Source organism: Lottia gigantea, assembly GCF_000327385.1.
Source record: "Lottia gigantea unplaced genomic scaffold LOTGIsca_35, whole genome shotgun sequence".
Taxonomy (NCBI): Eukaryota; Metazoa; Mollusca; class Gastropoda; family Lottiidae; genus Lottia; species Lottia gigantea.
This window is the reverse complement of record NW_008709190.1, coordinates 1674080-1698627: the sequence shown is the minus strand read 5'-3', so window position 1 is coordinate 1698627 and position 24548 is coordinate 1674080. Positions and strand designations below refer to the sequence as shown.

Genomic DNA, 24548 nt, shown 5'->3' with positions numbered 1-24548 from the left:
AAGTGTGTGCTACGGTGATTTGGGATGTTTTGATAACTTTGCACCGTTCAACAACGCTTTTCTTGACCTACCTGTTAGTCCAGATCTCATCAATACGACTTTTAGGTAAAACGACTTAGTTCTATCTTTATTCGTCATTTACTTAATAACGAAAAAGGAATATTAGGGACCCTAAATCGACCAGCATGCAAAAGTCTGGCGAGTCTTATTCAGTCGACCAAGCTTAAAATGATTGCATGACAAGATAAAAAGATTCTTTGTGAAACTCAGCGGTTACTCTTCAAATATGATTGTTGCTTCTATTTTTGTAGACTGTACACACGTCAAAATCAACTTCATGACGAAGGTCAATACTTAAACTATAGTGATTCCTCCACCATTCAGCATTCTAATTTTGATCATAGCAAGGAGACTAAGATCATCATTCATGGATTTTCAAATAATATGAATAGCGAGTGGCTGCACAGAATGAAGGATGAATTTTTGAAGGCGGTAAGTGCAAGATGGCCACCCACTAATGAGCAGCCACGAAATTGTAACCTTCCTAATGAATAACCTTATAATATGGTTACCTTCACTTTTACCCGATGATACTTTCAGTTTGCATTGCAAGAATAAAGATCGATAAGGTCTAGTTCCTGTTTCCACGTGGAAAATAATATATCAATGTGCATATTTATAGATTGTGAAGTGAATTTTGGTGTGTTTGAGAGAGGGGCGAAATCCTTGATTTATGTACCTCATTTAGTTATCACTTGTTTTTTAACAGTCAGATTTCAAATTTGTCCTCCATAACAATAAGTTTGAATTCTATTTTAGATCAAAATTAAGATATTGTAAAATATACTAAGTATATCGCTACATACTCGCACTTTAAGGGAAACTTTTAGATCCAGCTACGCTTAATCTATGTGTAGATTATCTATCTTTAATTAACCTTCTACCTGGGTTATTTAAAGAAGATTTCTCTGTATTTTTCAGGAAGATTTCAATGTGATTATTGTTGGATGGGGAAATGGAGCCAAATTTCCTGATTACCCACAGGCTGTATCTAATACAAGACTTGTAGCAACACAAACAAACAGACTTATTTTAGAATTGGTTAAATTGGGAGGAAGAATGGATCAGATACATTTAATAGGCCATAGCTTAGGGGCACACACTTGTGGTTTATGTGGATATCTACTGAAAGGAAAGCTCAAAAGAATTACAGGTAAGAACTGCTACATACATGTCTCTAATGCCGAATTGGTTCAAAAAATAAAAAAAAAGTAAAAAATTTTGGTTATAGAAAATTAAAAATATAAATTTGATATCCGCTTAGTGATATATTTCTCGGGTATCTGGATTCCAATGGCATTAAATTGAATTTCTTAACTAGGAAAAATAGATAATCTAGAATCGAGGATTGAGCATTATGTAGGTCTGAGATTAGGCGGCCCCCAAACCCCTCGCCCAAAAATATGCTGCATTTCTACGCTCGGTGTATTTGATTTTCTGCCCTGACATGGTATAATGACTCAGTGGCTATGGAGGTAAAAGGGCACACGTTGCAAAATATCAGTTCTATGTATTCTGTATGCCTCACATTGTAAACTACACCAGACCCAATTATCTGTTGTCTGAATGTCTCTCAAATGATTAATTTTGTCTTCTAGGATTAGATCCTGCTGGACCAGACTTTATTATGTCCCCGCCTATAGTGGTATTAGACAAAGGCGACGCTCTGTTTGTGGACATTATACACTCTAATGCCAAGTCTCTAGCAGAAGGTGGTGCTGGAATGTTCAACTCGTCAGGCCATGTGGATTTCTATTTAAATGGTGGTAAAACACAACCTGGCTGCCATGATGGATTATCAGCTATCTTGAATGGAGGGGGTATATAGATTCTTTGTCTTAAATCAGCGCTCGATGTGGATCGCTGCAAGAAATTTCATTGATTGGTCAGAAACTCAGCAGTATCTAAAAGGCCACTTTCTCGCGTTCTTCGACAACTGTTTGGTATCAAGCAGCCATAATTGTCACAGAGTTCTAAGTGAAAAGAATTCTGCCTTTTTGGTTGAAGCAATACGCAATAAGAAAACACTCTCTGAGCGCTGTCAATGATTTGGAAGGCTTTACCACAAAAAGCCTCGTGGCAGTAACTTTTTCTCTGCTATCTTCAGTGCATGGCACAATATGTATTCCAGATCTTAAGGCCGCTGTTTCATGTAGTCATGGTAGATCACATAATGTATTCATTGAATCAATCAACTCACAGTGCCCCTTTACATCCTACCCATGTGATACTTATGTAAGTATACGCCACACTGCCAAATTATAATATCCCCTCCAAAACAGCCCGAATCGCTGATATTGTGAAAGCTTCTGCTTCAGAAAAGGATGAGGAATAACATCATTTCAATTTGGGGTGACTATTGGTCCGCTTAACTTTGGCGACGGAGTTCAATTTTGATAAGGTATCAATTATCCATCTGAACTTATTAATTTACCTGTGATTTTCTGTGAGCGTATGGAACCTAGTAATAGGTCAAACTGGTAAATTGAGTTAGTGAAGGCTATAGTTGTGAAATTTCTCATCTGAACAGGCTAACTTTCAATCTGGTAGATGTTTATCATGTGGTAGGACAGGGTGTTCTGTACTAGGTTATTATTCAGACCAGTATCATGCTAGAGGCAAGATGTATCTTAATACAGGCTCTAAACTTCCTTTCTGTGGTACGTATCTGTTATTTACAGTCGACGAAACGGGTCGCATGGGCGTATTTGGCAGATTGGATGGTATGGAAAAGTCATGGCAGATTTCCTTCGGTTGCAAGAAACTACCCATCGGATTCAGTGCACCCTTTTTTACCGGCTTCAGTGGAAAACCTCAACAAAATTGTCATCGATGCTGTAAATTATACGTTTCAGGTTACCATTATGGAGTGACAATTGTTGGTGCCAAAACTCCAGAAACCAAGGGCTTGATTTCTTTAAGACTGAAGGGAAAATGGGGTGATAGTGGTTTTGTTCCTGTAACAAAGTAATTATATGAAAATTTTACTTTCGTTCACCTGTAGCTGATGCAGAATGTAGGAATTAACACAAAAAAGAGCACGGTCGCTCCACGAGTTATTTCCGTAGTATTTGGCATCATATATTGCATTTCATTGTCGTTATTCCGAAGATTTCGGTTTATGGACTAATTATCGGACCTTTTGGGCACTCTTGAAAGACTTTTTCTTCGTCAACTACCTTTTCCGCTCTCTGAAAGCAGGATATATACCTCTCGTGAAGAAAATAAAGAACTATAAGCCCGTAGGCCTTCCAAACGTAGTGTAATTTGTCATTAATCGACATTTTGTTACAGGAAAGACGAAACGTTGAAAGGGCAGGCTATCTTTTCACATGTTGTAGTTTCACCCGCTGAAGTTGGTGATGTTGAAGAAGTAACTATTAAATATAACAAATTGTCTGGTTTCTGGTTCTCTAAGGGAGAAGAATCTTATGCTGTTGAAAAAGTCGATGTTGTTTCCGGTGAAAATGGCTCCCAGTAAGTGATTTCATACAAAATGAAGTAGCAAGCGTTAATGCATATATTCATCTCGCAGAAAATGTGCGTCGTATGCCTAGGCCTAGGTCGACGTCACATTGTCACCGATATACTGGACAGGATAGCAGTGTAATAGTACCGGTATCGACAGTTGTTGTATAAGATGATTTTTTCAAGGGAGTCAGACTGAGATTTTTACATAACGTTATCTGCGATTCACCTTATCATTCCATAAGAGTCACTGCGCAAATAAGATATTTTTGAAATGGCGACACGTAGCAAGAATTGCCCCTCCCCACTCCCCCTGATAGGACAGGGCAGGACAGGGAAGGTTACATGATAGTCTATAGGTTTATCTCTATTGGTTATATATTTACAGGTATACCTTCTGTTTACAAGATAAAGAATTAAAACATGGCACTGAAGTTAAAACTGTCAAATCGTCTGCTAAATACAGATGTTAACATAATATGCCTTGTTTTATCAGACCCTTTTTTTAGTTCATTTCAATTGAACTGAAATGCCATAGACCATAAAGATGATATCTCATCAGGAGGGAACGTGAGACTGTGAGGATAGAATCTAGTTTAGAGGCATCTTACCCTTCCATACTCACTGCCATAGCTTCCTCATGCTCATGTCACTGGCGAATCTAAATTTCCCTTGGCCCACATGAAATCTTCTTTTTCTGCAAAAAAAAAGATATATTAAAAACTGGAAAGTGGCAACGCATTTTATAAGCGTTATTAGACTTGAAAAAATCGCACAGGATTTATGGATTACAAATATTAATCGAGGGGAAGTAACTCTTATGGGAATTAAGAGAGGGGACATAACTCTAGTTGACGTCCTACGGTGGCGCTTCTTTGTTTACAAATTTGAAGTCGTCAAAATTTAATTTTACCATCTGAGCTTAGAAAAATTCCATTAGCCTGAAATTAGTAAGTTTGTGTTTTATTTTGGCGTTAGCTCTTGGCGTCTAGATACTAATTCTGCTACAACGGCGACGTGGTAAGTAGTTAGCACATCTAGTTTGTCTGTAGTCACTAGGTGACTAGGCCTAGGCTAGAGAAGCCAGAGACTGAGAGTGAGAGAGAGGGACCATCAAATTTCCTTTCTCTATCAGTTGTTAGTAATACATATCACTGTGAGAAAGTACGGGTAGAACAAGGTAAACCTGCAGTCTGTGGGGTGTAGGTAGGGGTGAATGTACTATGTAGGCTTAATCAGTTGTTCACTTACAACACTCGACATGAGCAATGTACTGAATGTAGTCTACCTACACAACTGAAAATGTCAAAACTTCGATTGCACAATTTTTACACGTTTTGTAAGGCGTAAATCTTGTTTGGCACAAATTACAACACACCTTTCTGGAGAAGAAAATATGCCTTAACAAAATAAAACAGTACGGTACGTACAACAGTGCAAGAACATCCCTGGAGTGGAAGCTTTTTAATCAGTTTTTATACTCAGTAGGCATATGCCTATAACTTTATTAGAAAACGTGATACTTTTATCTGGGCTAAGCGTAACAAGGGAGGTAACAGTTACATATATGTGATGTATAGAATTATCGTGGTTTAAAACCACTTACTCTTATATAAGCTTAAACATTGAACATTTGGCATGTGAAGACATACATTTACAGCTGAAACATTCCAAATATAAATTTTACGCACCGGTAAACAAAAATGGTACTTTGATTATAAGTTCCATAACTCTACAATTCGTTTTGAATTACTAGCTTAGACTCATTTTTCATCTTGAAATTTCACAATATACAAGAAAACAGTTTGCAGCAATGCCACAAAAGTAAAAGTTTCAAATTAACTTTTAATCATTGCAATAATTAATTTGAAGATCCCAGCTCTTTTCATGGGCTTTGATTGCAATTGGAAGCATGCTAAACATGTGACTCAAAAAAACGCTTGTAAAGGTCTTTTTTAACTTTAAAGTTTTCAAATAAAAGATTTATTAGAAACAAGTAACAGAACAGTCAAATGATCGTATGTGAGCGTGGAATTAATTTCATTTAAATAATGCATGTTACTTGCCTTTGTGGTGAACCCCGGAACAAAACCTAGAAGCCAGTTTGTGGTCCCTCAAGACCATACTCAACTTACTCGAAGCTTTACATGATCTAATCTTTAGAAGTGTCACATCCTCTCTACTGATAAAAGGTTGTATAGGATTACTCGCCTTAAGAAATCATCTAAGGATCTTGATTTTATTTCCGTAAAATTGTATGTTCGCGAGACATCCTTCAGGTAGGCATAGTCATTTATGTAGTACGTATAGGTATATAATATCCAATTGGAAAGTATCGGTAATAATTGAAGAGCAAAGTAAGTATTAATTGAATAGCAAGGTAAGTATTAATTGTCTAGCAAAGTAAGTACATGTATAAGTAGGCCACACTTTTCACTGGAGAGAAACTAAGACGCAGCTTCCTCCAGCCGTTTACAAAAATTATCATTGAAGGTGATCATTTGATATTTAGTTTTTAAAAAGGTGCCTAACCACAGAACTCTTCAAGTCTAAAGATAATAATTTATTAATAGTAGAAATGGCGGGAAATCGATATGCCGCTTTCTCAAATTGTCAATATTTTATGGTTTAATTAGAGGAACTATGATTTAATCATGGCTAAACACCTGGACTCTTATTATCATGACCCCGATCCATGTAGGCCAACATGTACTATTGGTACATGCTTTAAATAACTTAACCAATTACTGCTCTTTATAAATTCCTGTTGTCTGGTCCTGCTGACTTCTTGATTTGATTTTGTTGAGATCTTTTGATCTCTGGACCATATTTCCTATCTAAAGCCAGGACAGTATTTTTTGAACTAGTAGTAACTTTAACTAACTACCAAGATGTATCGAAGGTAAGAATATATTAAATTCTGTTGAAAAAAATAAACTGTCGCTATACCATCATATCTGGCAGATATTATCACTTGTACCATCATGACAGTCCTCGACAGATGAGATCGGTGCTCGCTGTACCATCTTGACTATCCTCAGCAGATGAGATCAGTGCTCGCTGTACCATCCTGACAGTCCTAGGCAGATAAGATCAGTACTCGCTGTACTATCTTGACAGTCCTAAGCAGATAAGATCAGTACTCGCTGTACTATCTTGACTGTCCTCAGCAGATGAGATCAGTGTTCGCTGTACCATCTTGACTGTCCTCAGCAGATGAGATCAGTGTTCGCTGTACCATCTTGACTGTCCTCAGCAGATGAGATCAGTGCTCGCTGTACTATCTTGACTGTCCTAAGCAGATGAGATCAGTGCTCGTTGTACTATCTTGACTGTCCTCAGCAGATGAGATCAGTGTTCGCTGTACCACCCTGACTATCTTCAGCAGATGGCATCAGTGCTCGCTGTACCATCATGACTGTCCTCGGCAGATGGGACCAGTTCTCGCTATTCCATAATGGATCGCGAGTAAGGTAACTTACAGAAAAATCAGATTGTTGCATACAATTTAGTTAAACACTTGAAACCATGTGTGTTCTTGGTTTCTAAATTCGTTTAGGTCTGGCATCTCAATATAATTTCGAATCGTAACGATGGGTTCCAAGAACCGGTTTACAGTGGCTAGTGTATGGGGTTTGAGAATAAACCAAGGCTTTAGTCTTTATCAACCAAATAAGCTTTTTTTTTTTTTTTTTTGGTTTTGAGGGGTTTTTTTTCTAGACCTTTCAGAACGATGTACGACTAAAACAGAATATGCCGTATGGAAACAGGCGTGTCAACCATCTAAATGGTATTCACACCGTTCAATTTTTCTTCATATTCCCTTTACGATGATATGATTTTATTTCAGTCCGTTTGATTGGATTGATCATTCCTACGAACCTACAATGGCTGAACGTAGAGAACTGGGTGCTAAGGTTTCCAGTGTATTTGATTTGGTCAAGAAAGTGGCACAGCCATGTGGCTCCAGTGTAATGTCATTTGCTTATGAGCCTCACTCAGACGATTTCCGCCCACCTAAAAAGGTATAATGTAAAAGTTATTTTCCTTGTTATAGAATTCTAGAGTGCCTTTTTGGGGTGTTATTATTTTGCTACCGAATGGATGAGCGTTCAAAAACCACCACAAGCTCTTGGGCTCTTGCATAGTGGTATAATCCCCATTAAATAAAATCTGGACCACTAGTCCATAAAACATTCCAAATGACATCAAGTATGGGTTAGTTATTTTGCTTCGAAAATTGCTTGTTTCAGTCATGAACTTAGAGTGCATAGAGTTGTACTATTACCATACCCTGGGTTGAGTTTTTGACATATATATGAATTCGCACTATGTCTAACCTAATCAACTTTTGTAGGTTTATTATGAGAACACATTCAGAATGGAACCACCCGAGAAATTCCGGCCTGATAAAGTAATGCCCATCATTGAAAGAGTTTTATCTAAACGTTTAGAAGGTACCGGTATACTAACTTTAATAAGTAAAATTTTGGTCAAATTTATGAAAACTCTACACCAAAATTTAAATAAATGTTTCCTTTAAATTATCAGAAATTGTTAACTTAAAAATCTTGCTATGAATTTTTTTTAACGTCAGACTATTTTAAAATGTTTACGTTTTAAGCTCGTTCTGCTTTTTGAAATCATTTACTTATATATTACCGATATCAGAGCTATCTTGGATAACTGCTTTTAACTTCTTTTGACTTTTCAGGAGTAAAATATGACCCAGTTGAATGTTCCGTTCTGGCAAAAACTACCGCTGACGAAATAAAAACACATGTAAAGGAACTTGACTTTAAAAGGTAGTTATGTTCTGTTAAAGTTTATTTTTGCCAGACTGTATCGCCAAAAAACTTTACGATATCTTCGTCAAAATTTTTATCCGTCAGCTCTCTCTTTTTTAAGTACAATTATGAGGGATCGGGCCCAACTTTTGAAACAACAGTTCAATCAAGACATCTTTTGCAGTGTGCATTGGCGTCACTAGCCTCCCGAGACTGGGGGTACAAATAGGGGTCAGACTAACCTAGGAAGAAGACGACTGTTGGGGTTGAGAATTATAATGCGGCAGCGCATCGGCGCAATTTGGATTGATTTTCATTTTATTTTTTATTTCAGATATAAAATTATTTCTCAGGTGACAATAGGAGAGAAAAAGGATCAAAGTATACAGGTTAGCAGCCGATTTTTATGGGACGCTGATCGAGATAACTATGCATCATTTTCATATGAAAGCCGGTCATTATTTGCTACTGGTATTCTGTTTGCTATATATTATGAATAGATATGCTGTTGTATAAAATTCAATCCTCGCGCTCATAGATATCAATTTTCATTGATCAGACGTCCGCATAGGATCCAATAGACAATCGTTACCTCCAATCAATTTTTCCTTTTTTTGGCAACGGTTTGATTTTGGTGAACTTGGATAACCGCATAGAGTTATTTTCGGATATATATTTAACATAATCAGGTTACTAGCCTTGCAGGGAAACATCTGGATTCACTTTAAGTCGTTTTCAGATCTGAAATGGACGTCGTGCCAATCGTGCCACTAGATTGAAGCACACATATTCTAAACCAACCCATCCAAAAAAGCTGATCGTCATCAGTCTGTACATAAGTAAATGTAATCTATGGGTGCAAGGATTTTCAAATTAAGGAAAATAACAATCAAATTCCTTTTTGAGAACATTAATCGCGTTTTTTTTTCTCACGTAACAGTCTAAAAAATCGCATACAGGTAACATGATTTGAGGTTAGTGACTACAAACCGTCTTAAATTTCCTTTAATCAAATTCGAATTCATTGTTGTATATTTGATCATATTTAAGTATTATTATATTTGTTAAGTTTTTACCGTGAAGTACTTTCTAATTGATATCCGTCATTGGAATAAACTATTTAAATATTTTCTTATCATTTGGTCCCCCATAAGCAAAGAAAGCTAAGATTGAAAAATTCGGGCGTAAGAGTGACATTTGTCGGAAGCCATCAGTTGAAGTTTTCCAACACATATTCTCTGCTAATATTCTTAAATGTTACAGAAATCTTCACAAAGTCGGAAATGACCTGACAAATGTAAAAATACGAAATGTTTGGTTTCTTCTGATACAACCAGTAGAAATATTGTGGTCTTCTGCAGTTCAATTAATAGAGAGTTAGCTCCCATTGACTGTATCTGAGAAGAAAGAATTATTTGTAGTCTAGTTTGTGGTGTTGCTTCCCTTAATTATAAAGAAGAAATATTTGTGGTACTGCCAATTTCTAAGCAGTGCAGTTGTTTCCCTTGGACCTTGAGCTCAACTAAGAAAACTGCAAGAAACTATTTTTTCTTGCTGTATAAATGTAATTAATAACCCAACATGATGCAATATGTATTCTATATAAATGCCGACATATAAGGGGAAGTATTACGACAAAGTCTATGTACCGTTTTGTTGTTCGCCGATTTATTACGTGTGGTATGACTACTTACCTAGATTCACCCGAACTTGTGAAATAAACCGAAATAATGTGGAGATAGCTTTGTTAAAATAAGCGTACGAGCTCAACAAGTAAACTATTGAAAAGTAAATTAAGCAGTGACAGCAGAGTACAGGACAATAAAAACTAAGGCCGAGAGTAAACATTCAAGGGGCCAAATATATACCTCCTCTCCTTCTATAAGAGAAGTAGGATGTCTATTATCAGTGAAACTGATGCTGGATGGTTGATAGATGATGAAATATTTATCAATAAATGGTATAAAGATTGTCATTTGACATCAGCTGGTGTCAGAAAAAACAATACAGTCCAAACTGAAGCCACTTTTAATATCAAACCAGATTTATTCAATATAAACAGCCCTTTTATGATGGAAAGCCAGTTTGAAAAGTTACAGAAAAATTACAGCTCTATGAATGAACTTAACAGTGCCACTGTATCCAGAAAGGTATGTAAGCTTGATGACAAAAAAACTGCAAATAAGATTACATATTTCTAGAATTAGGCCAAGATCTAATCCGGGCCGATTCTTAATCTTAATCCAAAAATGAACAATCAGGCTACTTTGAATTTTAATATAGGCCTACATGTAATACATTATTAGCTTTTAGACAGAATTTCTTATCTTTTTTTTTCTTTTTCTTCTACCATTAAACAAATATCTTGAAATGATACAGCTAATTTCTATTCATGTTGTAGAGAAAAAAGAAGAAAGTAGATATTGAAGAGGATGGCGCTTGTTCTGAGGTAAACTAATATTGCTATGGGTTAAATATACTCCTAGCATTGATCTGCACAAGTCCTGGTGCATGGAATAATGAGTTTAAGGGACAGAGGCGTTATTTTTGGAGGTTGATTGTAATGTTGAGTACATGTAAATAGTCTTTAGAAGTACTAGAAATGTATGAAAATCGCATAATTCCTTTAAAAATACTTCAAACAAGGAATTTTACTCACTGTTCCTACATAATATGTCATTTCTATATAGGCAGTGTATCTTAAATTTATGAGTCGTCATTATAACATTCAATCGCGGATATTTCTGAACACATGTGGATTTGAAGGCTCAAATTTCCACAATGAGCTTTGAACACTATAACTGATTGACCAAGCTAAAACAAATTCCTGTTTCTGAAACTAAAGTATGATTGGTGAAAAAAAAATAGCCTACCTGTTCCTTTAAGATGGTCGACCAAGATGAGAACCCTCACACACAATTGTTGCGAAAATGAATTCAATTTTCTTTATTTAAGGAACTTCCATCATTATTTATTACACTGTACTATTTCAGAAAATCAAAATGATTTCTAAGGCTTTTGAAGAATTGTTAGAAAAAGCTCAAGAATTGGATTATTTTACTAAAGATTTACTTAAAGATAATAATAGTAGAGCACGATTTCTAGCTGATACTCTGAAAGGGCCTGGTGACACTCTGCAGTGTAGAGTTGAACTTCATAAAGACAGTGACATCAATCCTACAGCTTTACAAATAGTAGATTCTGGAACAGGTATAGCATTGTACTTATCCTATGATAGGCCTAAATACTAAATACTAAATAAATAGTAAATTCTAGAACAGGTATACCATTGTACTTATCCTATGATAGGCCTAAATACTAAATACTAAATAAATAGTAGATTCTGGAACAGGTATACCATTGTACTTATCCTATGATAGGCCTAAATACTAAATACTAAATAAATAGTAGATTCTGGAACAGGTATACCATTGTACTTATCCTATGAGAGGCCTAAATACTAAATACTAAATAAATAGTAGATTCTGGAACAGGTATACCATTGTACTTATCCTATGATAGGCCTAAATACTAAATACTAAATAAATAGTAGATTTTGGAACAGGTATACCATTGTATTTATCCTATGATAGGCCTAAATACTAAATAAATAGTAGATTCTGGAACAGGTATACCATTGTACTTATCCTATGATAGGCCTAAATACTAAATACTAAATAAATAGTAGATTTTGGAACAGGTATACCATTGTGCTATGATAGGCCTAAATACTAAATTTTGCTGGTTGGTTTAATGCAATTGGACATTGCTCAAGTTCTGTTGGGGGGTAATAGGGAGGATATATAGGGGGAAGGGGGTAATAGATAGGATTTATAGGGGAAAGGTGGGTAATAGATAGGATTTATGCGGGAAAGGGGGTATTAGGTAGGATTTAGAGGGGGAAGGGGGTAATAGATAGGATTTATAGGGGCAAGGGGGTAATAGTAAGGATTTATAGGGTTAAGACGGTAATACAATTGATCAAGGATCCTGAAAGGGGTAATAGAAAGAAAAAGTTTAAAAAAATTTGGTCTACATAATTCATTTGTTGTCTTTGATATTGTATTTGATATTAAATCGACTGTTTGTGTACAGTAACAAATTGGTTTCCTACTTCAACTTTATTTCAATGATATTTATTTTAAGATGTAGAAGTTAACCAAATAACAGAATATACAAAAGATGACAGTACTGAAGTAAAGATATTTGGTGAAAAATATGTTATACCGCCTTATTGTAAATTCTTACTCTCGGACTGGAAACAATTATTACAATTACATACTGTAGGTACGTATTTAACCTTTCAACCCTAGCGGTTTAAGATGGGTTCCCTTATTTTCATTTATGAAAATGAAAATGCTAATACTTATATGAATAGAAAGTTGAGGTGTTCTAATGACTTGGAAAAATACCAGTTTGTCTCACGTGTCCATAATTAATTCATAATTAGCTCAATTAGAAGAGAATTACCAGCAGAATTCCAAAGAGTGACCGATCAAGAAGGGTCAAAAAGTCTTTTTTTGTTTATCCAGACTGGATATAGCCTAAATGGGCATTTATAATTGGTTAAAAATTGGTGATACAAAAAGAACATAATGATATGATTAAGAATACATGATAATTCATTACAAACACCAATTAATCAAGTAGTTTGGTTAATTTGACTCTAAAAAAATAAGGAAACCCACCTTAACCAGCCATATAATTCTAAATATATGCAATATATTCTCAAGCAACTATTAAAACCACTGTTACCAACTGACATCACACTGTAAATATCATCGGTCAAGGTGTTTTATCTCATTTACACTCAGTGTTCAAAGGGTTAAAAGGGATAACTTCAATTTTTTTAGTTGATAAGCATCAGTTACAATATAAAAATAAGGACAGGGAACTGGAAATCTGAAAATCATAGGGTCTGAAGCCTATAAACAGCTGAAATTGGGTTTGAATCCATCAAATGTACAGGCCTAGGGGGGTACAAATACTTCATTGAGAAATTGACATAGGTGGTCTGGATAATCTATATAGTTTCTTCTATTAACTTTCATTTCGATTTAGGTTTTTTCAAGAATAATGCTTCAGTTAACTCCAATGCGTTGAAAATGATCAAAATTTCTTTCTTCGTCAGATGCTAACAAATATGATCTAATAGTAATTGATCCACCATGGAAAAACAAATCAGTGAAGAGAAAAAAGAGGTAATTTGCCTTATTCTCAAGAAATATAACCTATCCTCTGCAAATACCTCTTTACAATCCCTTTAACAACCATGCTCTTTTGCAATGGTGGCGCCAATGGGGGTACAGGGGGGTCCAAAGTGGTTTGCACCCCCAATTGTACCCCCATTTACATGTGTAATCTACCGATGATGTCGGGTTTCTATGTTGTCAGTGGGCCACTTTATTTCAATAAATCTTAATGTCGACCTTTTATCTCCCAACATATGTGTCAGAATGCACAAAATCAAACCATTTTTTCTAAAATTTTGTGAGAGAACCCTCCATGACACTTTATAAGAGGCTTGCGACTATGACACCACTACAGAGTAGCCAAAATTTGAATTCAGCCTCAGCAGTTGTCCCCCCCCCCCCCCCCCCCCATCTGCCCCCTATTTGTACCCCAGTCTTAGAAGGCTGGCGCCGCCATTGCTCTTTTGTGTTTGTGGATTGAGTTGGCACACAGAACCAAAATGTCAAAGTACAATGGCCAGTTCAGAGTTGCCTCCCTTGCATGTGACTCTCTAACCCTTTGAAATAAAATTGTTCATGTCGTAAGAACATTTAGGCAAATGTGTGTTTTTCAGCTATGATACACTTTGGGAGGACACTTTACTTGATTTACCAGTGACTAAACTAGTCAATCCAGGTTGTTTAATTGTAATATGGGTGACCAATAAAACAAGACTACATGCATTTATTGAAAATACCCTGGTTGAAAAATGGCAACTACAGCAATGTGTACAGTGGCATTGGTTGAAGGTAAAGCTTTGTTTTGAAACTAGATAACTCTATCATCAAAAAAACTGTCCATGTTTTCGCATTTCTTTTATTTTGATTTATTTTTAAGAAAATTTTTTAATCGCAATATTTTCAATATTTACTAACAGGGGCAATAAGTCTTTAACTTTGAATTGAAACCAAGTTTGTAAATCATGAAAATCTGAAAGAGTGCCCCAGTGGAGAAACAGAGGGGGCATTTTTAGTTTGTAATCGCCTACTTCAATTTTTTAAAACTTTGAAAACTTGACCATAATGTACTAAATCAACTCATTATTTGCCATGGAGCTTCTGTATTTGGAATCTAAGAACCGAAAGTTATCTCCCATTAAGTTCATCCGTGCCTTGTTTGAACCCCTGGTGTCAGAAAGCTGGTGCCACCTCTGCACAACCTTGAGTTGTATAACATTGTTGTACTAATGCAAGAATAGAAGTTTATATTATTTATATTGTAGATAACAAGAGGTGGTGAACTGATCTGTGATATTAATAGTAATAAAAAACCATTTGAAACATTATTTATAGGAAGATATGACAATAGTCTTACTAATCAATACTCTACGGTACCAAATCATAGGACTATTATTAGTATACCGTGCAGTCTACATTCTAAAAAACCTTCTTTAGCAGGTAGTTTTATTACTAATGTATTGAATTTGACTAATAATGAAGTACATTCTCCTAACATTGACGTGGTAACATGCTTGATGGTTTGAGAAATTCTAATCCTGTCTGCAGACTCTGATGATTCTGATGGCAAGAGAAATGTGCTATTTTCACCTTTTGAGGTGCAGAACTTCATATGCCCTTTGTCAAACTTCATATGCCCTCATTTTGTCAAACTTGAGAAAAAAAATAGATTAATACCATCCATTGAATGATGTTAAACCTTCTAAGGATAAATTTCTATTCAGTTTTGGCCATTTGCATCTGCCATAATTTGCCTCTGAGCCTCTTTTAAATGACAATCAAAGGCATTTATCTGTCAAGACCTGTAGTTTGGGTTGGGGTTTTTGGAGTAGAGTATTTGATAACTTTGGGTCTTTTTCTCAGAAATTCTCAAACCATATTTACCAGAGAAGCCTGAATGTCTGGAACTATTTGCTAGAAATCTACAGTCTAACTGGACTAGCTGGGGCAATGAAGTAAGAAAACTTTTCTTTTTTTGTGGGAACCCAATTTGAATATTGAACTTAATAATAATTTCCACTAAAGCATTTCATGGATGTATTGATGAATCATGATTCTATCGTTTCTATTATATATGGATGTATTGATGAATCATGATTCTATCGTTTCTATTATATATGGATGTATTGATGCATCATGATTCTATCATTTCTATTATATATGGATGTATTGATGAATCATGATTCTATCATTTCTATTATATATGGATGTATTGATGAATCATGATTTTATCATTTCTATTATATATGGATGTATTGATGAATCATGATTCTATCATTTCTATTATATATGGATGTATTGATGAATCATGATTCTATCATTTCTATTATAATTATATGGATGTATTGATGAATCATATATGGATGTATTGATGAATCATGATTCTATCATTTCTATTATATATGGATGTATTGATGAATCATGATTCTATCATTTCTATTATATATGGATGTATTGATGAATCATGATTCTATCATTTCTATTATATATGGATGTATTGATGAATCATGATTCTATCATTTCTATTATATATGGATGTATTGATGAATCATGATTCTATCATTTCTATTATATATGGATGTATTGATGAATCATGATTCTATCATTTCTATTATATATGGATGTATTGCATTGGATAAAAAAAATAATACTGATGTATGGGCACAAATGGTACATTCAAATTTAAATGAAAAAGATTAAGCAAATATTTGTAAAAAAAAATAATTTATAAATTCAAGAATTGAGAACATATTTTTTTACAACTCTTTTATGGTCAATGATTTGGGAACATTATAAGATTAGATTTTAGAAAAAATTCTTTGTTTTTTCAGGTTTTGAAGCATCAACATTTGGAATTTTTTGATGTAACTTGAAATTCTATTCCAATTAGTATGCTGTTGTAGATTTATATAATTATGATAAAACATCAAAGCTTGTCTTTCCAGCTTTTCAGAAATTGTAAAAGTCATTTATTCATAATGAAATTGAATTTACAAGGTAAAACTACTGCAAATGATGGGTTCCCTGTTAGAATATGCTAATACTTATATGAATAGAAAGTAGAGGTGATCTAATGACTTGGAATAGTATCAGTTTGTCTCACATGTCCATAATTAATTCATAATTAGTTAAATTAGAAGAAAATTACCAGCAGAATTCTATTGAGTGACCGATCAAGAAAGGTCTTTTTTTTTGTTTACCCCGACTGTACATACATGGACATTTATGATTGGTTAAAACTCTTAATATTATGCAATAAGAACATAATGATATGATTAAGAATACAAACACCGATTAATCAAATAGTTTGCTTAATTTGACACAAACAAATAAGGAAACCCATCTTTAAGCAAAGCAGGAAACTTTTATAGAAGAAATAATGTTGCACCAAAAGCTTGATCTTAGGATACAGATTTGCAGTGTAGATAATGAGTTTCATCCCCTTGTACAGCTCAAGATTGTGGGACTGTGCCTTGATGACTATGGGAGCCTTGTGGCTTAGTGAATTAGACACTTGCTCATTAACAGGAGGGGTCAGGGTTCAGTCGGTGGAAATAATTATTTCAGATTTTTCAACCTGGTTTTCCTTTGTCAGTGATGCAGACTGGAGGGGCTGACATGTACAACAGATTCCTCAACAGTTCGAAAAAGAGTATGCTAATACGGCTGTTCTGGCTAAATTTCCCACATTGCACACTGCATGGTGTTGCACGTCTTCTTTAGTCCAATTAGGTGCAGAAGAGTAAAACTTCATTCATTTCAATTTTTTTTATCATTGACTGTCTATGCATATATTTGTTGTTCTAAGAAATAAACTATTGAAATATTGAAGCTATGATTTATTTTAAAGATAGCTTGCCCTACAAGATAACATACATCATCAGTAAAGTAAAATTTTCATTGACCAAGTTCTAAAACTTTCACTTTGTAAGAGATCTCATCAACTTTCAATTTCATCAACTTTCACTTTGTACGAGATCTCATCAACTTGAGATCTCATCAACTTTCAATTTCATCAACTATCACTTTGTAAGAGATCTCATCAACTCTCAATTTCATCAAATTTCACTTTGTAAGAGTTCTCATCAACTTTCATTTTCTAACAGATATTACTAACTTTCACTTTGTAAGAGATCTCATTTACTTTCAATTTCATCAACTTTCACTTTGTAAGAGATCTCATTTACTTTCATTTTCTAACAGATCCCATCAACATTCACTTTGTACGAGATCTTATCAACATTCAGTTTGTACGAGATCTCATCAACTTTTACTTTGTAAGAGATCTCATTTACTTTCATTTTCTAACAGTTATTACTAACTTTTACTTTGTAAGAGATCTCATCAACTTTCATTTTCTAACAGTTATTACTAACTTTTACTTTGTAAGAGATCTCATTTACTTTCAATCTCATCAACATTCACTTTGTACCAATCTCATCAACTTTTACTTTGTAAAAGAATAGAGACCTCATCAACTTTCACTTTGTAAGAGATCTCACCGACTTTCACAAGAGATCTCATCAATATATAACATTTAGATGAAAAATCGAGCTTTTATCTGCATATTGTTGAAAAGGTCGTAAATTAAATTTTTTCAAGCATGTTTAAATGATTAAAATATCAACTCTCTAAATTTTCTTGTATCCATTTCAAATAGGCATTTTGTTACAAAGAAAATATTTCAAAATACAATTCTAATGATTTGTGTAATCCAGAAATGACCCTAGCTCTTCTGTAGATCTGTATTCTGTTCCACCCTGAACTGTACCCAAAGACTACGAATAATTTATTATTTTCTTGAACCATGTAATTTGTTTCGCCGTCATTGCTCCAGTAGTTATCCTTGTGTAAAAATTGTGATTTCTTTATTGCACTTTGTTTTAAAATTTTGAGAGTAAATTGGAAACTTTTTTATTCCATACAGCTTCCGGTTGTATAAAACAACAATAGCTATCGTTGTTCATCCATAATATATTTAAAAATATTCCCATTTGATAACTTTAGGAACTTGCATTGCTTTGTAACTTTGTTTTTGTAAGGTTGATTATTTCCTATTGGCTTTCTTTATCTCGGGGAGCTTACGCAATTTTGAAGCTTTCGTTTCTTTTACAACCACTGGTACTTGCTTTTTGCATACTTTGGCAAGAGATGCTTTGAATGTTTTGGTTGGTGTCCGTGATCTCTGTACGGTCACTAGTGATTCTTCACTTGCGACGTCTCTTGACTTCACGCGCTTCCCTTGAGAATTGGCTTTCCTTTCTTCTTCCTCCATTTTCTTTTGACGCCGGAGCTTTGAGGCTTTAGTTTCACGGACGGCAAACACTGGTGGTGGAATGGGGTTCCCGGTCGGATAATCTTCCGGTGAAAGGACAAAAGAAAGGTCAAGCCTCGGCACAAAATCTGGACGTGGTGGCTCATCTTCTTTTGGCGTTAGTGGAGGCGATTCAGAAGAAGTTCGTGAACTGTATTGAGGAGAAAAAGACCTCTGTGGAGGGACCACAATTGCTCTTGCTGGAGGGTTTGTCGGAGCGTTCACTGGCGGCAACACAATTGCTCTTGCTGGAGGGTTTGTCGGAGCGTTCACTGGCGGCAACACAATTGCTCTTGCTGGAGGGTTTGTCGGAGTGTTCACTGGCGGCAACACAATTGCTCTCGCTGGAGGGTTTGTCGGAGCGTTCACTGGCGGCAACACAATTGCTCTTGTTGGAGGGTTTGTCGGAGCCTTCACTGTTGGCAACACCTTCTTAGTTACTACTGGTTGCTCGTTTTGTATCTGTTTTCTTAAGTTAGAGGCTTTAGTTTCGCGAACTATTACTTGCCTCTTTGGTTGACTTGGTGCCTTAGAAGCTTTTGGAGGTACCAGAACATGTTTTGGCTTAATCTTACTATGGGCAGTGTTATTATTGTCTTTCTGGACCAATGGTGTACTTTCAGACAAGGAGCCCTCATTTCGAAGTTTGGCTAAAATTCTGAAGTCGTTGCCTGTTACATTTCTCTCTGCAAATGCTTTCATTTGAAAAGATAAAATGGACTTAATTTGTTGCAAATCGTTTTCCTTCTCATCTTTCCGTCTTTCCATTTCTGATTTCCTCATGTCTGCATGAGATCTATTTTCCCGAACAGAACCCCCTATAGGAGGCAATGGCATGGGTCCAAATGACACAGGAGAAGCCTGGACTCGAAAGGTGACATCATTCGATGTTGGTTCTGGACTACCTATGGCATTGGTCATCTCTGTCAGCAGATCCAATCTCTGTATTACTGACATTTGTATCTGAAATGAGAATAAGATATTTGTGAAATTTATGTCAACAAGGTACCGATGTATAAAAAATAGCCTACTGTTGGGATGACTCAAAACATCTTTCTGGTAATGTCTTAAATTTGATATCAAATGTACTATAAAAACACGAAAGAATACAAATGATTATTGAAAATGTCCAAGCTTTGCTCTGTTAAGTAACTACAGCTGATAAATATTTCTAAAAAATTACCTGGGCAGCCGAGGAAGCAACAGAAAGACCTCTCTCGTGATCTTCAGTCTTGTTAAATGCTGTCTGCCTGGTCAAGATTTCAGATTCTGCTTTCCCTGGTGATACTTCAATGGATGTAGCTCGCTCTGATGACAGATTGAGAGATGTGGATCTGCCAGGTGATATGCCAGGTGACTCTGTTTGTACTCTTGAAATGTCAAAAGTTTTTGCTTGTCCAGGTGACTGATGAAGAGATGCAGTTCGTCCTGGTGACAAATCAAGTAATGTTGATCTTCTTAGTGTCTTGTCAATGGATTCTGATTGTCCTGATGTCAGGTAAAACGAGGAATCTTGTCCCGGTGACTCTTGAACATCTCGTCCCGATGACATGTGGAGAGATGATGATCTTCCCGATGATATATGAAGGATTGCATCTCGCCCTGTTGACAGGTGGAGAGATGATGATCCTCCAGGTGACATATCGCGAGTTGAATCTTGTTCCGGTGACAGGTAGAGCGATAAAGATCTTCCCGGTGACATATGACGGATTGCATTTTGTCCTGATGGCAGGTGAAGATATGTTGATCTTCCAGGTGACATTGCATTTGCAAAGGTTGCATCTTGACCTGCTGACATGTAGAGAGATGATCTTTCGGGTGACATATTACAAGTTGCATCTCGTCCTGGTGACAGATGGAGAGATGTTGACCTTACGGGTGACATGTCAAAGGTTGCATCTCGTCTTGGTGACAGGTAATAAGATGTTGATCTTAAAGGTGACATTTCAAGTGTGTCATCGCGTCCTGGTGACAAGTAGAGAGATGTTGTTCCTCGAGGTGACATTTCAAGGGTTGCATCTCGTGCCGGTGAACGTCTTACAGATGCTGCTCTTCTTGATGACAGATAAAGAGAAGCTGCCTGTCCTGACAACACAGGTGTCCGTCCCAACAGATCCGCAGAAGCTGCCCGTCGCGATGAAACATCTGCAGAAGCTGCCCGTCGCGATGAAACATCTGCAGAAGCTGTCCATCGTGATGACAGATCCGCAGAAGCTACCCGTCGTGATGACAGATCTCCGAAAGCCGCATGTCGTGATGACATTCCAGTAGATGTCCGATCTGGCAATATCTCGACAGATGCAGCAGATAGAGGCGATGGTTGTTTTAAAGACTTCTCTGCTCTTTCTGGTAAATACTCAATATGTGGAGCTTGATCAGGTGATGGTGCAGAAGATGAAGCCGCACGCCCAGCTTCAGAATCAGCATACGCTAACGCGTCAGCTAATTTAGAGAGACACACGCGTGAGCTTTTCGGGGTAGGCGGATTTGAATCCATATTGGTAGAACCTAGAAAAAAGTATACATACAAAATAATTACCAAATATAGACATTTATTTTCATTGTCGATGGAAAAAATCGAATTTGATTGTTTGATACTTTAGAATACTTAACATTGGAAGTTTATCAGAAAACAAACTTACCTGAAGATTTCACTCCAAATAATCGAATTCTTCAAAAACTGTTTAAAATATATCAAACTTTTGCTGAAAACTGTCTTGTTCACAAGACGAAGCTAAGGAACTGATACCAAGCCACTATGACGTCATAATGCCTTTACACCGACGATTATTATTCGGTTATTTCCGTAACGTTACGGAAACTATATCAGTAATCCGTAAAGTTGGCGAAACAATACTATATAGAATAAATAAATTCGTATCTATCATTGAGCTAAAGAAGCGATCTTATACTTCGTCGATTGAAGAGAGCTGATTACTGCTGACAATCAGACATTAAGGCAGCTAGTTATGAAATGGGTCGAATTGTATTGTAGACGCAAAAGCAAAGTAGGGTCTACCGGTGGTCTTACTCTGGCCATGAGGTCAACAACAAGAAACAGGTTGATGTACAGCGACAAGTTCCAATCTAAGGACTGTACAACAATGATACACATGGTTGCCCGAATTTCTAACCTAATTATTAGATTTTTGCCCAAAAACCTGCTTTTGGGTCTGCGAGCGCCACTGTCTCTGATAAGGGGGCGATATGTTCCTAAATTTCAACCGACAAGGCTAGCTATGTCTGAAAACACACCGTTCTTACACAACTTACACATGTGAAGTCCATTGAATTCGGAACTTGGTAAATTCAACCAGCGACCAGTGAGCTAGACTGTCTAATTGTATAATTATTGAAAGGTACATTTTGTGAAAGCTCAAAATGATATCAGTAAATATCTCCGGGTTTACATGTAAAGGGTTATAATATATCTATACATATTCCGTTGGAATAAAATAAATGCAATGTAAAATTTCACAAATTCATCACAAGGTATAGTGTTATTACTGAGTATTTCTAAGACTATCGGAGCTGTTATTGCTATACACTGTACAAATCGACTAACCGACCAATGTGTGAAGACAAAGTAATATAACACCTACCTCTAAACTATTACATACACAACATAAATATTCAAAATCAAACATTTTAGGTTTCTGTGGTCTTAGTTCACAACACTGTTATTTTCATATTATTTTTCAATTGCTGTCTTTCATGCATAGTTATCCACGTTTCGATCGTTCGATTTAATATATAGTAGATTTGAATTTCTTTCTTGTATCAAACTTAAGACTATTAAGGAGAAATAGGCTACATATTTTAGCACGGGCATTTCATGTTAATTGGTTTCTCTTCTCTAGCTTTCAAAGGGGGGCGCTTTATAATCATAGGCGTGGCTCTGCTGTGATTGACATATCCAGTTCAATCCTTAGTACGTGCTTAGTTTATAGTTTATGTGGACATTTTTGAATGGATTCTTGACTCATGTATAATACCGTAACGTGTTAGTATGCTTTGGCCATTTTCCCAATTAGCTTGATGTATGTTTTTCGTAAAGTTTGATTGAAATGCAATTATCTTATCGTACGATGAGATAACGTTTTCGGTAACCCCCGAAGAGATCTAAAATACACTCATTATCATGTTCCTTTATCAACGGTACAATATTACCCATATCTAGATTTGGATTATAATATCCTACCGTTGCTAACGGAACATAATTCAATATTAGACCTCCTCCTAGATTTTGTTGGCCATCACCTTGTTATCATGCAATTACAGACCATACGTCAAAAAGTATCTTCAGATAAATTTTCAGAAAGTGTGATCCCTTTTCATAGTTGGCTCTTTGGCTGAAAAACCAAAAGGGGGTAAAGCATTTTAAGCATGCAAGATTGCTTTCACTGACAGGATAGACAGGCAGTCTATCTGAACTTTTGTACATGTTTTACCCAAATTTTCAATGTTTTTTTCATTTCAAATGTCCTATCCTGTACTAACAGAAAATCCAGCAATAAGAAATAGGCTACATAGCAATTTTCAATTTTCTACTCAAATGGAGCCAAATAGTAATATAGATTAAAAGTTGGGAGATAATAAAATAAAGCATAAAGGTAGAAGAAAATGCAAAAAGGAGAAAAAAAGACAGAAAAAACAGATTTTTTCCCACATCCATATATATATTTAATACCACACAAGAACATACAAAGTATTAGTTAATAGAAATAGTAACTTGTCCTATACAAAGTCTAAAGAAACCTACTCAAGACAGACAGAAAACTAAACTAAGAAAATAATAATAATAATAGTTGAAAGTCTAGAAAGTGCCATAGGGAAGATCAGAGTTTCAAAGTTTTAGTTTAAGACAGAAATATCAGGTAGATTTCTGGATAATCTATTTGTCATTTTCAAAACAATCCAATTTGCTGTGTCAAATCTTTTAACAAGCCTTTTCTAATATCAATATCATTTTTGATTCTTAGCAAACTCATGGTCTCAAAAATGACAAATTAAGATTCCAAAAATGTTTCATGTTCAAAGTTTTGTTGCAATTCTTTGCATCATGCATGAACCAAGCGATTTTTTTTTACAAAACAATTTTTAATATCTTTAGATTGCGCAATACATCATTTTAGTTTATAGTTACAATAAATTTGTCTAAATGTTTCATTCTAAAGGTATTTCACCCTTTTTTTAGAAGTAAATAACATTGAAATCTTTCAAAATTGAAGAGATTTCAAATATATATTTAATAAATAAAAAAGCAAAACTGTAAAGATAAAAACTTTTATAACAGGTTGTGGTCTTGTTCCCTTTTGATAGGCACGTAAAAAACTTGCGTAAAAAACACTGGCAAGTTCAGATCTTAATAATTTCCTCATATGACAATGGGAATTCCCTATATTATACAATATACATAATATATAATAACAACAAAAAATATAAAGGCAATAAATTGATGAATGTAATAATGAATATCTTTTCTTATCCAAAAGGCATAGTCAACTGTGTACAAGTTACTTTCAAAATAAAATCCCATTCAGCCAAAATACTATCACAAAAATTTGCAGCACACAAGCAAATGATTTTAGCATGCAACTTTTCAAGCCAAAATTATGGACTGTTATAGACATAAATAACAGATATATATCTGGAGATGTTTGCTGAATTGGTTGCCTATGCAACATCTAGCCAAAATTATGGACTGTCATAGAAATTTACACCATAGAT

The 24548-nt window shown here is 35.4% G+C and overlaps 4 protein-coding genes across 4 annotated transcripts; 3 read left to right on the top strand and 1 right to left on the bottom strand.

The window, feature by feature from the left end:
• Positions 1 to 468: 468 nt before the first annotated feature.
• On the top strand, positions 469 to 4001 carry LOTGIDRAFT_233162 (hypothetical protein; the record flags this gene model as incomplete). Its single annotated transcript, XM_009058711.1, has 8 exons — positions 469 to 492; positions 982 to 1213; positions 1659 to 1880; positions 2192 to 2295; positions 2591 to 2720; positions 2916 to 3027; positions 3355 to 3537; positions 3917 to 4001. The coding sequence occupies 8 exons, from the start codon at positions 469 to 471 to the stop codon at positions 3999 to 4001; spliced, it is 1092 nt and encodes a 363-aa protein (XP_009056959.1).
• Positions 4002 to 4411: 410 nt separating this feature from the next.
• LOTGIDRAFT_233161 (hypothetical protein) lies at positions 4412 to 9445 on the top strand. Its single transcript, XM_009058710.1, has 5 exons — positions 4412 to 4478; positions 7379 to 7553; positions 7886 to 7985; positions 8243 to 8333; positions 8650 to 9445. The coding sequence occupies exons 2-5, from the start codon at positions 7416 to 7418 to the stop codon at positions 8813 to 8815; spliced, it is 495 nt and encodes a 164-aa protein (XP_009056958.1). The 5' UTR covers positions 4412 to 4478; positions 7379 to 7415; the 3' UTR covers positions 8816 to 9445.
• A 3066-nt stretch (positions 9446 to 12511) lies between these two features.
• On the top strand, positions 12512 to 16377 carry LOTGIDRAFT_121106 (hypothetical protein; the record flags this gene model as incomplete). The annotated part of the gene is made up of 6 exons (XM_009058709.1): positions 12512 to 12602; positions 13447 to 13516; positions 14122 to 14296; positions 14770 to 14944; positions 15368 to 15459; positions 16336 to 16377. Coding segments are annotated over 6 exons (645 nt in total), but the record flags the coding sequence as incomplete, so codon positions are not given.
• A 2174-nt stretch (positions 16378 to 18551) lies between these two features.
• Positions 18552 to 21315, bottom strand: LOTGIDRAFT_162711 (hypothetical protein; the record flags this gene model as incomplete). The annotated part of the gene is made up of 2 exons (XM_009058708.1): positions 18552 to 19781; positions 20002 to 21315. 2 exons carry the CDS (start codon positions 21313 to 21315, stop codon positions 18552 to 18554), a joined length of 2544 nt encoding a protein of 847 aa, XP_009056956.1.
• Between the last annotated feature and the right edge of the window lie 3233 nt (positions 21316 to 24548).